The 19,056-nt window shown below is 37.7% G+C and overlaps 1 protein-coding gene across 5 annotated transcripts in view; it reads left to right on the top strand.

The window, feature by feature from the left end:
* Positions 1–19,056, top strand: part of TTLL7 (tubulin tyrosine ligase like 7) — a 141,846-nt gene that overhangs the window by 28,760 nt on the left and 94,030 nt on the right. For 4 of the 5 annotated variants that reach the window (XR_008295008.1, XR_003420084.2, XM_015070415.3 and 1 more), the window contains exons 2-3: positions 18,050–18,245; positions 18,460–18,591. Coding sequence is in view for 3 of the 5 variants with exons in the window: in XM_015070415.3 (XP_014925901.2) it covers positions 18,221–18,245; positions 18,460–18,591 (157 nt within the window). In the remaining 2 variants the exon portion in view is untranslated. Of the gene's footprint in view, positions 1–18,049; positions 18,246–18,459; positions 18,592–19,056 lie in introns of those variants that run through there. The other variant, XM_027058758.2, reaches the window with a different exon arrangement.

Genomic DNA, 19,056 nt, shown 5'->3' with positions numbered 1-19,056 from the left:
GTCCACAAAAGTGATATGTTTAATTTTGTATTATCTGAGCTATTACTTGTAAATAGCACCTCAAATTTATTGATATAAAAATCAATAACATTGATTGGAGTCAGTATTACCTAGAGAGTAAATTGTGAAATTTAACCAGTGTCTGTCATGACTAGCTTGTTCTAGTGTATTTGCATCCTTGCTAGAAACCTAAATATTTTATATACCAGATTACTTTATTACCTCATGGTCATTTTACTGACAGTAAACCTGAGTAATGTAACCAGGAAAGTACTGACACTGAGTATGATTAAATGGATGTTTTTGATAAATTTCTAAGAATATCCATGTTTACTTTTAGGTCATAATTGTAAACAATAAAATTGAATAGAAATTTTTTGTAATAATTATTTAAAGTTATGAATTTAATTCAAGACGTATTTATTTATGGAGTGTCTACAATGCTCAGAAGGTGTTTCTGTATTCAAGGGAAAAGTACTCTTTTGTGTAAGTTTTTCTTATTTTGCATTATGTGGATAAGAATATTCTTATTTTGAGAATATAGATTTTTTACTTTTTGTTGATTTTTTTTTTTTAAAGAGAGACACACGTGTGCACAAGTAGAGGAGGCATAGAGGGAGAGAGAGAGAGAGAGAGAGAGAGAGAGAGAATCTTAAGCAGGGTCCATGCCCAGCAAGGAGCCCAATGCAGGGTGGGGGGGTTCAGCCTCACCATTGTGAGATCATAGACCTTAGCCGAAATCAAGAGTGGGACACTTAACTGACTGAGCAACCCAGGTGCTCTGAGAATATAGATTTCATATTAAAATAAACATCTGCTTATCTTTAACTCATTCTTGTCAGTAAGAAGGATAAATTATATAAAAATAAAGTATAATTATTATAATTAACTATACAACTTTAAAGTTCATTATTAATATTTCTCACTACAGCTTACTGTCTCTTTGGGTGAAGGAAACTTCCATTTGACGGTGTTACAGACTGAGATTATGGAGTCAGTGTTCTTGTTTTTCTTTGACAGCATCAGCTGGGACTTCTGGGGGGGTTGGGGGGTAATCATGAGGAAGCCTGAGTTGAGAAAAATACCTCTGTTCCCTAGCCTCAGTGTCACAAGAGGCCAAAGAAATGATAATTTTCTAGGCCAGTATCCTAGCTGACTTCTATTAGTGTTTGTAAACCTCTTCTTGGAACTCAGCTGCTTCACAGTCTCCCCTAACTAGAACCTCGTTGTTAGTTCTACTTCTTAGTAGATAAAATTGGCTTCCGCATAGTCAAAGTGAGTAATGTCTTCATGGAAAACATGAATTCAGATATAATCTGTTTGCCTTTGGATCTCATATTAAAATTCTTATCCTCTTAGTGGGTGGGTGAGATGAGTAAGGAGGGCAGAGAAGAAAGGGCAGGCAACTTTATTTGGGGATTAGGTGCGATGGAGGGTAGGTACTCATGATTCTAGTATTTTTCTGGCCCAGTAATGTTAGGCAGGGTCACAACCACGACAGCTGTAATATTGGTCGTCTCTGATTATTTGTCATGGAGCTTGCCGTTCTTTTTGACAATACCTGTGGGCATGGTGCTTTCCCCCACTTTGCTCCAAATCAGGTCAGTTCCCTATGCATCAGAACTGGTGCCTTTCATGCTCTTCTCAGCCCTGGTGAAACTGCTGCACTGATGGGCGTGGAGGGTGGTGGTGTATGGGGACGGCTCCAGGCGCAAATGCCACTTCCACCGCTCTTACCCAGAGTTCAGTATCAGTAGTTTTTGTTGAATAAAACTTTCTTGTATGCCGTTGGACATTTTGCAGGGTCCTGAAGAGGTTTTCTGACAATTCTGTGCAGTTTTATCATTGTTGTGGGAGAGGAGAATTGCTGAACTCCTCACCCCACCCCAAAATAGGAAGTTTTGCATTCAGGGTCCAATTTTAATGGGAATGTTGGAAGTTCTATTGGGAGCGAGGCCCGAGTAGTAAACCTATCCAGATCACAAATGCCCTAAATTATCCTTCTTTATTCTTTTTCTTTTCTTCTTTTCTTTTCTTTCATTTTTTTGAGGCCAAAGATTTTAGAATTTTAGAGCTAAGGGCTCTTAATTTCATTTTCTCTTTGTTCAGATTAGTAACTGGAAATATCAGTGCCTTATGTAGTTACCACACAAGTTGTTGGTGTCAGAATTGGATTTGGACATGGATCACTTACTCATTACTTCCCCTTGCCCTGTGCAGGAGCAGGTACTGTTGTCCTTTCTCTGCAGGCTTAACTCTTTGCCCCTGAGGCAATCGTGCCCAGTTCAGAGAGTACAGGAAGATTCTCAGTCCTGCTGGAGAGTGAGGTCTTCTATGAGTTGGGCTGCCTTGAATCAGATTGGGGCCTAGCAATCTTATTCAGACTCTCCAGGAGATTCTGGTGCATATTTAATTTTGAGAACTGCTGGCATATAGTAAAGGCCTGAAACGTTGTTGCAGTTGTCATTAGTTCTATACAGTACAAAATCTTTTGGCCAATATACCATTATTTTTCATCACAGTTAAGGCCGTGTTCGTTGTAAGACACGCTGTTTTATTTACTTGGGGAAAAAACCCTCTGCAATTTCAATTATGGAACAATGCTTACTTAGTATAACTTTATGCATGTTGGAAGAGCCTTTGAAAGGTAATTTTAAAAATAGCATTCATTACTTTATGCGTACAAAAAAGGAAAATATAAGTAAAATAAATTGATCAAGGTATTCCTTAAACTTCATTTTCAAAGACAAACACTTGAATCTCTTCTTTATTCACTGTCCATGTTTTTCTGAACAACCTCATCCTCTGTGTCATGAAGAGTTGGTGATGCAACATTTCTTTTTTTTCTTTTCCTTTTCCTTTTTTTTTTTTCTTTTTAAGAGAGAGAGAGAGAGAGATAGAGGGAGAAGGAGTGGGGGAGGGTCAGGTGGGGGGAGAGAGAATCACAAGCAGAATCACATGTCAGCATGGAGCCTGACATAGGGCTCAAACTCATGAACCGTGGGATCATGACGTGAGCTGAAAATCAAGAGTCGGATGCTTAACTGACTGAGCCACCCAGGCACCCCACCTTTTTTTAAAGGGCAATGCAACATTTCTTAAAAGAGTGTTCCATTATTATGTTTGGGGTTTTCTCTCCACTTCTGACATGGATTCTGCAGATTTTGATGTGTATGTGCAGGCATATGATAATTGTGTCAGGATTGCCACCTTGTAAGATCATCACAATTTTAGATGTTGTTAAGTGTTAAAAAAAACAGTATGGTTTAGAATCAGAGAAATATGGTTGTAATTATGGAGTACTCTGTGTTATCTACTCACTTCCTCACTTCTATTCTAGACACAGGTCCCATAGTTTGTTCTTTATACAGTGTCCCATTCATTCTCTGTATGATAATCTGCTAACTTTAAGTTGGTCTGTATTTTCTTCCAGAAAGTTCTTGTCTGAAGGAGTATCTTCAAATGGATTTTTAGTCTCATGAAATGTAGCTGATCCTATGGAATAATGAATGTAGTAGTCAGGGTTCTCTGGAGAAGCAGAACCAATAATATATATATGAAGAGAGGTTGAGAGGGATGGAAGTGGGGAGAGGGAAAGAAAGAATGAATGAGTATGAATTGGGTTATGTGACTGTGGAGGCTGACAAGTTCAAACTCTGCAGGGTAGTTTGGCAAGCTGTGGACCTAGGGAAGAGTTGACGTTGCAGCTCAAGTCCAAAGACAGTCCGAGGCTGACTTTCCCTTCTTGGGGGACTTCAGTCTGCTTACTCTGAAGGTCCTCCATTGATTGGATGAGGCCCACCCACATTTTGAAGATGTGAAGTGCTATTGAGAGTGCAGAATATATACACTACACAAGAAGCTTATATTGTAGTTGTTCAAAGAAGACCTTCAAGTGAATCAAATAACAGCAGAGAAAATAATGTAGGTAGAGATAGTATTTAAAATTGCATGTCAAGTATATATTGCTATTGTAAATTCATCTTTTTTTATATTTTTAATGAAAAGAAAACTGTTTAATAGATTGGGAAACTATAAATGAAATTAAAAGAAAATAATCTGTTGGTATAAGTTCCAACAATGTAACATAGTCATCAAAGCCAGTTCAAAACAGAAATAGATGATAATTCTGCAGTACAATAATTATAAAATTGCTGTAGAGAATGCACATTTTTTTCTAGACAGGCTTATATATGGATAATTTTGAATACTAGGTAAGATTAAAAAATAGTATACCCATGTGCCTATGAGGCACAACTGAAAATCAGCTTTGTTGATTTAGTATAATCCTTAATTTATAATACTGAGATGAATGTTTTGGATATATGGTTACATGCATAATTTTACAGATACTTAGTTAGGGTCAACTTTCATTCTTGAGTGTATTTATGTTGGTATTATTGTATGTCATATAGGTTTTCGATGACTTCTTGTCTTTTGATTGGTTTGGAATTTGCTAAGTAATTTCTCTAAAAGCAAATGTATGTATTGAAGGCCAGGCACGTTTTTTCTCACTAGAGCACCTACTAAAATGATGGTATTAAAAAATGTTTATTGCCTGAATTAGAAATGTAATGAAATAATGAAGGGATAAGTAAACTTTTAAACAGATTGGTGATACACCTTTATAGTATTCACTTACTCCATGTAAGAAAGAGAAGTCGAGGCTAAGAAAGAACAATTAGACAAGTTTGTACTATTTGAGAGTATAGCATCTGTGGATATTATGTCACTGTGTTCTGGTTAATTTCAGGCACCATTTCTGCATTTCATTAGTGTTTGCTAGAATAAAAGACCAAAATAGTTCTTTTCCTTTGAATTTCCATAAAAGGACTAGTTTCTCATCAAAGATCATGGTGCCAGATAGATACAGTGTTTTTAAATGCCTGGAATGACTTTTGGTAGAGTCTTACTTTTTTTTTTAAGTTTTTTTTGTTTTGTTTTGTTTTTAGTATTCTCTACACCCAACTTGGGGCTCGAACTCACACCCCTGAGATCAATAGTCTCATCCTTTTTTGAGCCAGCCAGGTGCCCTGAAAGATTCTTACTTTAAAATAGGCCAAGTTTATTAAAATATAGTTAAATTTAATTATTTTTCTTCATAGTGGGTGGGCCTGTCATAAAGGCTACTAGTATTTTATTTCTTTCCAAAGATTGATTTTATAAATCAATTTGCACCTAGCTTAGTGATCTAGAAACAAAATAGCCTAGTTACTCTTTTCCTCCTTGGGTCTAACGGTTATACACATCTTATTTTAGCTGATGGAGGTATGCAGCGCATTATATGAACTCAGCCTGTACGTTTTCCTTTTCCTGTATTGATTTTCTAAACTTTGACTGCATGAGTCTCAGACCATGGCATAATTTTACTGGGCTTTAATTTAATTTACAGGGGTCTGAAAACTATGACAAATATACATGATACCAGAAGTTAATAAAATTGAAAATTTCTTACTTAAAGTTCAAAACCTCCCAACAAATTGTGTCCCTCTGATGTGGTAACTTCAGGCTCTGTGTCTGAGATTGAAGAATATGTAAATTCAAAGACATTTTTAAAGCTGCTGCCTGGGAGCCAATTGTCTCACAGAGGAAACATACAATGTAGCCTCCTCTTATTTCACTTGAATTGCGGCATTTTGTGCAAGGATATTTTGAAGTAATTCTCTTTATTTAAAAAACAAAAATGGAACCTAAGTTCATCAATATTTGTATTGGTTAGGCACCTGGTTTAAGCAAAAAAGAAATTTGTTAGTTTATATGACTGAAAAGTTCAGGAATGTGTTATCTATCTTTCTGCCTCCTTTATATAACTTCATCCTCAGGTTCTGTGTAGGGGTGAGATGGGGACCACCAGTGCAGGTACGTATGTTCTCAGATTCAAATCCAGGTCAAGAGAGAACCTATATTCTTTAAGAATCTGAAAATGAGTTCTTGGCTTGAGTCTTGCTGGTCTTAGTTGGGTCCTGTGTTCATCTCTGAACCAATCCCATGGTCAAGGAGATGGGATTCCTCAGTAATTTTAGATGTAAGTCATGTGCCCAGTGTTGGGGCTGAGATCAGCATCCACCCCATTCAAAGCACATGGATCAAGGCGGAGTCGTGCTTTATCAGAGGAAATTCAGATTACTGTTCACAGAAAATGGGTAAGTGTAGGCTGTGGCAAATGATAACTGTCCAAGGGCAGTGTGCTAGTGACTTTGCATTTAGGCTGCTATATCTTGTTCAGAAACCAAAATAATAATTCTGTTGGAATAGCATGTCCAATACAGGGTTCATTTAGACGGTGGTAACAGAAACGTAAAATAACAATAGCTTAACAAGATGGAGGTTTATTTTCTCTGGACATAGTCAGTCCAAGACTGATAAAGCATTTCCATGACAAAACCAATTTTCTTTGAATTGCTGCAGCTCCTGCAATTGCATTTACATTCCAGGATGGAAGAAAAAAAAATACAAATAAAATGAGTGTCCACCAGTTGTCTACGTTCCTGTTTAATAACTCCCACTTATATCTCATTGGCTGGAACTTGGTCATATGGCCATGTACACTTGTAAGGAAGTCTGGGAAATGTGGTTATATAGATTGGTACAATGCCACCTTAATAACCCAGTCAATATTTTGTTAGTAAGGAAGAATGAGTGAATGGCTATCAGGCAGGCAGCTGGTAGTCTTTCAACATGTGTTAACTTATTAACCGATATGGATGACATAGGAGGCTTGTTTAAAAACCCAATGAATTTTATATATTTAAGATTTAAAACTTGTTTTAGAAATAGATAAAAATATAAACAGTAAAAATAATCATACCCTAAAATTGGCAACAAGGTGTGCATTGAATCAGTATCAAATAAGGTCAGAGGAAGAGTAAAATATGATTCCAATTTATCTGTCTCTGTTTGGCTATAGTGAGGTCCTCTGTCAAGATAAGGAACATAAGAGGAGTGCCAGGTTTTCAGTGGAAGTTAAAGAGTTAAGTTTTGGACATTTAAAACTATAAATGCTGGTATCAGATGACATTTGGGTGATGTCATTTGGTCACCAGCTAAGCAGCTGCACATTTTGATATCTATTGTGCATTTTCTGGCAGAGAACAGAGAACTGGATATTTTAGAAATTCTCCATTTCCCCCACTCCCTCTGTTTCACCTTGTGATCTAGGTTACTGAAAGTTAGGGAGAGCTAGGTCCAAAGGACCACAGTTCCAACTCCGTAGCTTAGAACAAGAGAAGTCTTTGTGTCGTCAAGCATAGGTTGGGTGTTTTGAGGATATGAGGTTCAGCTGTCTTAGATTTGGTACTGTTCTTTGCAGGGTGAGGGAATGGGAGGAGGCAAATGGATTCACAAGAGTGAGTGATATGTGCAAAAACTAACTGATAACATCACATGTTATTCCTAAGGAGCAAATGAGACTTTTTTTAGGCTACTGGAGAGTTTTATAGAACTGCAGTATTACATTCTAAAGGAAATGTACCCAAAGAGGATTTTGACTCTGCTTAAGCCTTTGATGGTTACATTATCAAGCCACCTTGCCTTTTGCCACTTTGTTGACTGAATTATGGATGTTACTTCTTTGAACTTTATTTAGTTCAACATTTACTGAGTAGGCTTTTTGCCTTTTTTCATTATGCTAAGTACTGAAAATAAAACAACTATTAATAAGGGGAAAATGCCTTCAAGGTATGCTGTGTTATCATTTCCTATTTATCACTTTCTATTGTTTTCATGTCATACTAGGCTAAATTTAAAGACAAGACATTCCACAGAGCCTAGTGGACATTTTGTATGGATGCTGTAATTTAACCAAAAACATTGAACCAATACTAAGCAGGGTAAGGCGATTTGGAAAACAAATAAGCAGTACATTAGTGAGAGCTACTGTTGCTCAAAGTCAATATTAATTGTTACTAGAATGAATAAATAGTTCTTCTGTTTATTCTTATATAATGTCACACTTGGCTTTCTTTCAGGTTTTTAGAAGTGGTTGATCAAATGTTTTTTTCAGGTCTAAAACACTACAGAGCTAGCTTTTGGGAATATACCCAGTCTGAGAAACGGACACAAAAGTTTCTGTGTTCAGGAAGTAAGTAGCTTTTCTGAAAACCTTTTTAATTTATACACACAATGAGGGGTGCCAATGTACTATTGTTAGGATGGTTGTTTGGGTGATGTCATTTGTTCACCAGTCAGGCAGCTGGGCGTTTTGAAAATCTATTGTAATTTCTTGGCAGAGAGCACAGAAATGGGAGCAGTCAGCTTTGGAATGGACCTTTCTATGTTTAATTAAAATCATTTTATTTATGAAAGTAGAGGTTTTCCTTATCTACAGTCAATCACTCATTCTGTTGTGTTATTTTCTATTTTTTTTCTATCTGTCCTTTTCTGAAAATATAAAACTGCAATCATCTTACCCTACACACTGACTCTTCCTTCTGCAGGCATTCTCTTGATGACTGGTGCCCGCTTCTACCCAGATCCTCTAAACCAGAAATCTCCAAGTCATCTGATATCACCTTTCCTTTCTTGATCACCAACTGTAGTAGCAGTATCCCTTTGCCCTGTGTCTGTTGCTTTTATCTGTGATCAAGCTCGTACCATCTCTCTTCTGGAGAAGGATGTCTTTGTAACATCCTCTCAGGACCGGGTCTCCATTCTTGCCCCGTCCTATCCAGCTCCCGTGATTACTGCCAGTGTAATCGATTAAAAAGAAATTTCGGGGATGCCTGGGTGGCTCAGTCAGTTAAGCACCTGAGTCTTGATTTCAGTGCAGGTCATGATCTCATGGTTCGTGAGTTTGAGCCTCACATTGGGCTCACTGCTGTCAGCACAGAGCCTGCTTGGGATCCTCTGTCCTCCCATCTCTCATGCGGTCTCTCTTTCTCAGAAATAAACATTAAAAAAATATTTAGATTGTGTTACTCCTCTTAAAGTCCTTCAGTGACTCCACATTTCTTATGAGTTAGGATCAGACCTAAATTTGTGACTTAGAACGTAATTCTATTCTAAGGAGACATGTGATGGTTCAAATGAAAGTATCTTGGCCATTTTACTTTCCCTATTGTTTCAGAAGGCTAAACCACGATAAGGGTGCATTCATTCTTTATGTTAGGAATGACATATTCGATGCTCATCCTCTGTAGAACAGGACTGGCTGTTGCCTCCTCCTCCTCCTTTCTTATCTTCCCCATGTAGTTCTTGACACTTTTATTTCATTATATGTTCATTCCTAAGTTCTCTCTCTCCTTCTCTCTCTCAATATATACTATATGTTATTTATGTACTTTTAAACCTTGTATAAATAATATACTACTATATGTATTCCTCAACTTTTTTTCATCTGCGTTATTTGTGTGATTCATCATGTAATTCTAGTTTGTTTATTTTTACTGATGCATAGTACTTTCGTTGCATGCGTGCAGCAATGTACCACAATGTTGATGTTCATCTGCAACCCCTCTCCCCCATTTCTCAGCTATTCATGACTGTTTCAGATCAAGTTACCATGCTCCTGGCCTGGTGCTTGAGAGCAGAGGGTATATTATTAATCTTTGTGGTTACTGTTAATCCTCATATGTGTAATGATTTTTAGTAGACTGCTTATCTTTAAAATGAATGTCTTGGTTGGTCACCATTGGTGGCTGATTTGGGCTCAAACAGGGGTATCAGTTGCCTTTGTAGATTAATAAAACCTCACCTCACTTAGCTGTCTCCAGTAGTAAATCCTTTGTAGTAAGGAGAGATCCTTTGTAGTAAGTGTCTTCCTTTCCAGCTGTTCAGAGTCCTGCTTGGCAAATGCTTTCTTTCTAAGTCATGCACATGTTTCTGCTTAAAAAGACCAGTGGGGAAGGAGTAGACTCCAGCAGTGGTGTCCTCCACTTTCCTGGAGTTTGCCCCTGCCACCAGCTGTTGGCCCGTAGTCCAGTAGTTCTCAAACTTTAGCCTACATCAGAATCAGCTGGAGAGCTTGTCAGTTGTTGAGCCTCACTCACCCCTGGAATGTGATTTGAAAATTCTGGGCTTGAACCCAAGAAAATGCTTTTCTAATAAGTGCAGGTGATGCTGATACTACTGTTCCTGGAACCACACTTCAAGAATCCCTGCTCTAGGCCAACATTTCCTAATCTTTATTTTATTTTCTTGACTCGTGGAGCCCTTTAACATTAATATGTAATTTCATATCACTTACATGAATTTTAAAGTCACTATATAATTTTGTAATTTTTACATGTTATAAAGAAGGACTTTAAGCTTAAAAAAAAAGTGTCAGCTTAGTATTAAACATTGTGGTCCCCTAGAGCCTTGCTACTCAAAGTGTGGTCTGTGGAGCAGCATACCTGGGAACTTGTTAGAAATGCAGACTCTGAGGCCCCACCCCGAACTAATGGATCAGAATCTGGACTTCAACATCGTAGTTATATAGTATTCTCAGATGATTGGTATGCACATGAAAGTTTAAGAAGCCACTGGTCTAGAGCTCACATTAAATCCAATCCTGATAATATCAAAACAAATAAGAAACATTTCAAATTTTAATGTTTAAAAATTGGCGCATATTTCACTTACTTTCATTTTCTTACTGTCACTTAAGAAAAGCAGGATCTCGGCGCCTGGGTGGCTCAGTCAGTTAAGCGTCCGACTTCGGCTGGGGTCATCTCCTCTCAGTTCATGAGTTTGAGCCCCATGTCAGGCTCTGTGCTGACAGCTCAGAGCCTGGAGCCTGCTTTGGATTCTGTGTCTCCCTCTCTCTCTGCCGCTCCCCCACTCACACTCTGTCTTTCTAAAATAAAATTAAAAAAAAACAGAAAATAAAAAAAGAAAAGCAGTATCTCTTTGCAAATAAAAATAATATATCAAATTTGGTTTGGGGACCAAGTGCTAAAATTTAGTGATGTGTTACAGCACAAAAATAGATGAATGTATTCATGACCTGATGTCTGGAAATATTTCTTTTTCCACACAAAAAAATCAACTGCCTCAGTGTGCCTGTGTGGCCCATTCGGTTAAACGTCTGACTCTTGATTTTAGCTCAAGTTATGATCTCAGGGTTCGTGGGTTTGAGCCCGCGTCAGGCTCTGAGCTGACAGTGTGGAGCCTGCTTGGAATTCACTCTTTTTTCTCTGCTTCTTCCTCTCTCGTTCTCTCTCTCCCTCTCAAATAAACATTAAAAAAAAAAAAATCAGCTGTCTCATTTGATAATTTTCATGAAATAATAGATTTCTGACTGCTACTTGTAGTAACCTCTCTGCAATAATACGTTATGTGTGTGGAGAGTGTTTTTTTCCCCTAAGTAAAAGCCTGATTGGATATGATTTTTGTAACATTATTTTTCAGTTATTTTGATGTAGTACTAGAAACATCTTTATGAGATACTTACAGTTTAGAAATCCGGAGAGGATTATTTTGAGGCAAATTTGCAGAATTATCATTTAAAAATGTTCTTATAACTTGTGTTTCAATATCATTGTTCATCGTACCTCTTTTCTTTTTTTTTTTTTTTAATTTTTTTTTAACGTTTATTTACTTTTGAGACACAGAGAGACAGAGCATGAACGGGGGGAGGGTCAGAGAGAGAGGGAGACACAATCTGAAACAGGCTCCAGGCTCTGAGCTGTCAGCACAGAGCCCGACGCAGGGCTCAAACTCAGGAACCGTGAGATCATGACCTCAGCTGCAGTCGGACGCTTAGCCGACTGAGCCACCCAGGCGCCCCAGTACCTCTTTTCTTCAAACAGCTGTCTATAGGGATAATAATAATGGCACCTTTTAGGTTGTGAAGATCAGAGTTTTAGATGTAAAAACCTGGACGAGTGCCTGGCACATAGTATGCTTAACATTAAATGACTGAAATCACCCGATCCCTTCCCTTTTCTTGTGTTCTTCCTCTTCCTCATCAGTGTTGTTACAGTCCAGAGCAGGCGAAGGATAGACAAATTTAATTATCCATTGTATAAAATTAAGGGGTATACTGGGCCCAGTACAGAGTCTCGCTATCTTTTTTTTTTTTTTTTTTTTCCTCTAGCAGAGGAGAATACTATAAAGTGGAGCTATGGAGAACTAGAAAATAGTGCCTAGGGGGAGGTAGCAAGGTTCAAATAGGGAGTTTGTGATGGTTATTAGTGTTACTGGTCATATGATAAGATTGTACTTCCTAACTCTTGTTGGCTGGGGTCATGTGACTTATTCAGGCCATTGACGTGTGAGTAGAAATTTTGTGTGTCATTAGTTGCCTATATAAGAGCCTCCAAAACTCTTTCCCTCTGGTACAGCGACTGGTTTTAGGATGATGGCTGCTCTAACAGCTTGGCTTCCTGTGTGACTGTGAAATGCAGAGCAGCCCTGCCAGTCTTTGGTTGATATGTAGCATGGTTAAGAGATAGACCTTAGCTGTTTTAAGCTCCTGAGATATGGGGGATATTTATTATTGCAGCAAAATGTAGACTCTCCTAATACAGATTGTTGTTTTGAGATCTGAAAAGTCATATTATTAGTGGGATAGCACGTATGGAATGGGGACAGGAGTAACTTAGATGCCAAAAACTATGATGCTAGGAGACAAGAACCCAAGAGGGTCATCAGCAGTGTGTGCAAATCTAATGTCTGTCCTGGGGACACAAGGTGGAGAGAGGGGTTGGGATCTCCCTGCCCCTCTTCTCTCCTTCTCCGTCAGAAAATTGATACCCTATCAAAAGTACATAAAACTGGTTATATACACTGTGAACATGTTTGTTCTCCTTGTCAGTGTGAAAATAGTAATTTTAAAACCAATGTAGAAAATAAATACATAGGAAAACCAGGATTTAGGAATAAGAACCATACTGGAGGGCTTAGACATTGTTCAGTACCACAGAAATGGTATGTCTTCTCCATTCCTTCCCCTTCACACATGTTCATATCCTCATATGCTTACAGGCACATATGTGCACATACACATCAGATTTTTATCAACTCCATTTGGATTCAATCCATCTGGATTCAAATTTCAAATTGCAACTCTTGGGGTACCTGAGTGGCTCAGTCGGCTAAGCATCTGACTCTTGATTTCGGCTCGGGTCATGATCTCATGGTTTGTGGGTTTGAGCTCCGCATCAGGCTCTTCGCTGGCAGTACAGAGCCTGCTTGGGATTCTCTCTCTCCCTCTCTCTCTGCCCCTCCCTTGTTCGTGCTCTCTCTCTCTCTCTCTAAATAAATAAATCAACTTTAAAAAATAAAAAATAAAAATAAAAGGCTCTTCGTTAAATAAAAATAAAATGAAATTGTAACTCTTCTCCTTACTTTCCCCCCACGTTCCTGGTCTCCTAATCAGTTGTGTTCCCCACCCCCCCCCCCCCAGTACTTAGCATTTTCTGACGTTTACTTATTTAATATGTTTGCTGTTATTGTTAGTCTCTCCCCAACTAGAGTGTAAGCACCACAAAGAAAAAATTTTTTTTACCTATTTTGTTCACTAAGAACAGTGGCTGCTACATAAGAGTATTTGTTGAATTGTAGTACCTTCATGAAGGAAAAAAACAGGAAGACAGTCTGGATATGGATAGCTGCCTTGGGGTTCTAAGAAGACAGATTAAATCTGATGCAACTTTGTGATCTCAACTACATTTTAAACCACAGCTTGATTCTCTTGCTCTCATTCTCTAGCTTTTAGAACAGCTCCAGTCAAGCAGAATTAAGCTTCTTTGTGAAATCTTCAATGTGTCATGTTTAAAGACTGAATTTTGAAGGTAGCATACAAAGTGGGAAATGTCATGGGCTTTAAAGACAAGCCACTTCATTGTCACCTATTAGGTGTGACTTTGGGCAAGTTACTTAGCCATGAAATCTAAATTTTCCTATATTTAAAATGGGAATAAAACATACCAGGGCATTTATTAGGTGGACTAAATACACATGAAGTTATGTGAAAAATGCTTAGTACACAGGAGGTACTGGTTTATATTCGTTTCTTTCTCCTTCCTTCTCATCATAAAAACAGCTTTTATTAAATTTTTATTTAATATAATTTTACATATTTTCATCTTAACCCTAATTTTGGTTCCCACTGACCTTTGGTTAAGATTACTAAAATTTAGTAATCTATGGTAATTAAGATTCTGCCAATATGTTTGAAGAACCCATTCTATATAGCATTCACTGGGCACAGATTCCTGGGGATGCTGGGAACATCTGAGTTTCTCTCATAACTTCCACAAAAGGTGTTTGGTGTTCATCTTATTGTCCAAAATACCAACCAATGCTATCCTCATTGCATTGGTATTTTCTAAGGCTGGAAAAAGTCAATTTCTTCCTTTTGCACAGTAAGAAATTAAGTCATGTATCTGTTAAGTGGCAGAATAAAGGATAAGAATCGAAACTGACCTCTTGTTCAGTGCTCTTTCTATCATATTGTATTTTGATCTAAATGACACGCAAAGTTTGGTGGGTTTGTTATTAACATTTTAATGATGAAACAAACTTTTATCACATGTATCTTACTTTTTCAAAAGGTAATAGCGCGGGATACTAATGGGTGTACACGAAAGGGTGTTTCCTTTAGCTGTGCACCTGCCACAACAGGCTGCCACCACTCGATGCATATTTCCCACATGCTCTTCTGTTATTTTACCCAGATGTAAACTTCTAGATACTTTGCCTTTTTCACTTAAAAATGTGAAAGTAATATATTGTAAATGATATGTGTTTGTTTCTGAGAGCCCCATGACCACCTCTGGTTCCTGCCAGGTGGCATCATGAACAAGTACTTTCTTGGCATTGTGTGAGGCAATATTCTAGGCTCTGGAAGTGGAGGATTGAAGAAGATAGAAGAAAACCAGAACCACTTGTCTTCACAGAGCTAACCTTCTTGGTTTGTGGTTGGTGATATGATAGGGGTACAAATAATGGTCTCTGTGATAGACCAGAAGAGGGAGTAATGAATTTCTTCAAACATAATCAGAGGAAGCTCTAAGGAAAAAGTGGAAATTTGTATCTGGACTTTAAGTGATGGGTTGTAATTCAACAGAAAGGACTGGGAAGAAAGAGCACTCGAACACAAATGTATTGGAATTACAGCTTTTTGTGTTTTAGTCTTATGTGTCTATTGTTTTGCATGGTAGCCCTTGAACTTCTATATTCAAGGTGCCCATTTGCTTGACATTTTTGAGAACTGAGTCCTTCTGGAAATGGCTTATTTGCAGAACAAAATTGCTTATTTGTCTTAGAAATCAATTTCTGCTGATCTTCTAATTCTTTTTTTCCCCAATTTGTTTACTTCAACTAGAGATGAAGATTTTAATGGATGATTTTTTCTTTCTTTCTTTTCTTTTCTTTTCTTTTTTTTTTAACCTATTTGGCCTTTTTAAATACAGGTTCCAAAGTTTTCTTCTTTGTTTTACTTTTTTCTTGTCTGTGTATGTTATAACTATTATTGGCTTCAGTGTCATTATGTGCTCGCAGCAGACGTCAAATTTGGCTGCATGACACAATTATATGGAGAGCTAAAAAAATGCTGATGCCTGGGCCCCACTTGGGTCTGGGGTGTGGCCTTGGCGCTAGGAGTTTCAAAAGTTTCTCAGGTGATTCTACTTTGCAGCCAAGTTTAAGAAACCCTTGGCTTGAAGTATTTCGGAGGTAACTGAAACATGCTGTGTGCTTCTGGAAAGTAGGTAACCATGGCTCATTTAAGTGATGTGATCAATTTTGCCGTCTCACATCTTTCACTAGGGATACAATGAAATGATTAGAATTGAGATGGTAGGATGAAGTTCTTGAGTTTGTTAAAGCACTCTTACTGTTATTCACCAAAATATAAATGCAACTAAGTAAAGCATATAAAGATAGACTAGATTTAAGGCCTTTAAATTCCTGTGTGGTGAGTGAAGGGGTAACAGTTCCTGTTTTGAGCTCTATACTAATCAAAGCTGTTTGGCTCATTATTTAAGTCAGAAATTAACAAATCTGTTTTTAGAGCTGATAACAATTACTAACTTATTGTCAACGTAGTTTGGCAGATGTTGTCTCAAACTCTTCTTGACTTTGTCACCTACTTTCGATGTAATACGTACTCTGTTACCATAAGAGAATCTTTGTTTACTCCAGTAACAAGATGTTGGACAAGGACTTGTAAACCCACATAGTTACCTCCCTGAGGTATCAAAGAGCTTCCAGAAAGAAATCACACTGAACTTTAGACCACTCCTTTCTTTTATTCTGAAAAGTAATCTAGTCTATTTCCAGCTTGGAATTGGGAGCTGAGGTCAGGCTGGGGATGTTTACTGTGACTTCACTGTTTGATTTTGAAGTATTGTGATCTCCCACAATACACCCATAACTGGCAGTTTGCACTGCAACTGGGTTACCAAGTTTTTGTGTTTTTTTTTTTTTTTTACATCTATATAGCATATTAGCACGGTGTCTGAAAATAGTGGGGCTCTGTGAACAGTATGAACAATAAGTCAGAGTTGGGTTCAAAGCCTAGGTTTCTATTTATAAACTGTGTTACCTTGATATATTTAACTTATTTAGCCTTGATTTCCATGTCTAGAAAATTGCAGAAATGGTATCTCAATTCCAGGTGTGTTAATTAGGTAAGATATTTTAGATTCTTAGCAGTGCCTGTCCACAATTGTTCTGTAATAAGTAATAGTTAACTAGTTTTCATATTGAATTATTCTAGATAATTATTCTAGTAAAAATGATACCCAAAAACTAAGTTCTAAATTTTCTTTAATAATGAATCCTATTATTAATAATGACTATTGAGGGTGATGTATTAAGAGTCACATTTTATATAGCTGAATTTCTGATAAACCTGATAACCTCCTGATAAAGGTATTGATACCATACCTTTGTTTATCATGATAGGCTTTATAGTTTTTCATTGTGCTTAGAGACATTTTACAAGCACTTAAAGATTCTTACAATATGAAGGGAGAAATTAGAAAGTTGACAGTATAGACTGGGCAATATAGTATAGTCAGGGCATAAATACCTAGGTTCATACATACACAGTGAAAATAAGTGGACTGTAATATAGGCCATGCTGAGGTGTAGCCGAATCAAATGAGCTCATTAAAAAATGTTTATTGCTGGGGCGCCTGGGTGGCTCAGTCGGTTAAGTGTCCGACTTCGGCTCAGGTCATGATCTCGGGGCCCGTGAGTTCGAGCCCCGCGTCGGGCTCTGTGCTGACCGCTCAGAGCCCGGAGCCTGTTTCAGATTCTGTGTCTCCCTCTCTCTCTGCCCCTCCCCCATTCATGCTCTGTCTCTCTCTGTCTCAAAAATAAATAAACGTTAAAAAAAAAATTAAAAAAAAAATGTTTATTGCATTCCTCTGTGTGCCCAAATAAGATCAGCATAATGATGACTCCTCTCATTTTCTGCCTTTCAAAATTGTGTTCATTTTTAAAGGCACAATTCAAATGTGGTCTACTTTATGAAGTCATCAACTCCCTCCCTACCAAGAAGCCCCCCCTCACCCCCGCCACCCCTTCACTAGGAATCGCTTTTCTCTGTATTTCATTGTACGTGATCTCTGCCTTGGCAGTCACTTCGCTGTGTCATATTAAAAGTGATGCTGCATCTAACTTTCAGGTGTTGGGTTGAAGGTTGTGTGGGGTCCTAGTTAAGGCACTGACTTTGACACCAGAGAGTTGTTCACTTTAATCTCCACATTGTCACTTTTGTGTAAAGATTTGCCCTTTCTGAGATCAATTTACTTAACTGTAAGCTAGGGATAAAAGCTTCCACCTCATGGTTTTGCTGCAAGATTAAATGGCTTAAGTGGCCTACGATAGTCAGCGTTCAGTAGATGATAGCGAGTGTGGTTATCGTCATTATTTGTGTATGGCATGCTATTTATTGTGTGTAAATATGATATGTAACTTAAATAAAACCTCCTCCTCTAGACTACACTTTTTAGGACAGGGAACTATCACTTGGCATTTTGCGTAAGATTTTATAAATTAACAAACATTTGTCGATTGAGTACAGTAACTTTCACCTTCACTTGACTTTTAAAGACAATAGAAAAATTTCGTCAGAGTTGTTTTCTAAAATGACTTTGTTTTAAAATCCCTACAGGTACCTTCTCATCCCATAACTTCGGTGTCCTGAAATCTGAGGATTCCACCAAGATAATATGATAGGCACTTTCAGTGATTTGGAGCTGTATCCTACTTAGACTCATGCAGGCCTTCCAGATTTCCTGAGAGCTTGGTCCAGTAACACACACTGTCACAGGCACAGACAATAATGCCATCTCTGCCTCAAGAAAGAGGTAAGCAGATTGACTTAATCACACCACAAAATGTGGATATGTTATAGATCATCACTGAATTTTTTTTTTTTAAGAATTAAAAATTAATTGAGGACTTTTAAGTAGAATTTATAACTTTACTTTTTTTTTTTTTGGCGGGGGGGGCATTTGTGTTCTCTGCTATGGAATTTTTGTTATTTCAGTGATATTTGGCTGGTTTACATTTCTTTTAAAGTTATTCAGGGACCCTCTCCCCTGGATCTGAATACAGAATTGCCTTATCAAAGCACAATGAAAAGGAAAGTCAGAAAGAAGAAAAAGAAGGGAATCATTACAGCAAATGTTGCTGGGACAAAGTTTGAAATTGGTAGGTCTCCTCAGAATCATAATTGTTGGGGAAACTGGTTTGATGTTGAAAACAATGTAGACAGTCTGCAGATAATGATCTTTTGTGTAATTGATTTTTTTTTATGTTTATTTATTTATTTTGAGAGAGAGAGGGCGAGCATGAGTGGGGGGAGGGGTGGTGAGAGAGGGCGAGAGAGAATCCCAAGAAAGCTCTGTGCTGGCAGTGCAGAGCCTGATGCAGGGCTCAAACCCACCAACCATGATATCATGATGTGAGCCGAAATCAAGAGTCAGATGCTTAACCAACTGAGCACCCAGGTGCCCCTGTAATTGATTTTTAAGTGTATTCTATAAAATTTTCTATTTTATGAGACATTTAACATGTTAATAATCAGAAAGAACATCAATGTAAACATTGCTAAAAGCTTTAGCTATTAATGGGATAGTATTCAATAGATGTGATTTTGATTAATACTTAGTTTTT

This window comes from Acinonyx jubatus, chromosome C1 (genome assembly GCF_027475565.1).
Source record: "Acinonyx jubatus isolate Ajub_Pintada_27869175 chromosome C1, VMU_Ajub_asm_v1.0, whole genome shotgun sequence".
Lineage (NCBI taxonomy): Eukaryota > Metazoa > Chordata > Mammalia > Carnivora > Felidae > Acinonyx > Acinonyx jubatus.
The sequence above is the reverse complement of the archived record's forward strand: the minus strand, read 5'-3'. Positions and strand labels throughout refer to the sequence as shown.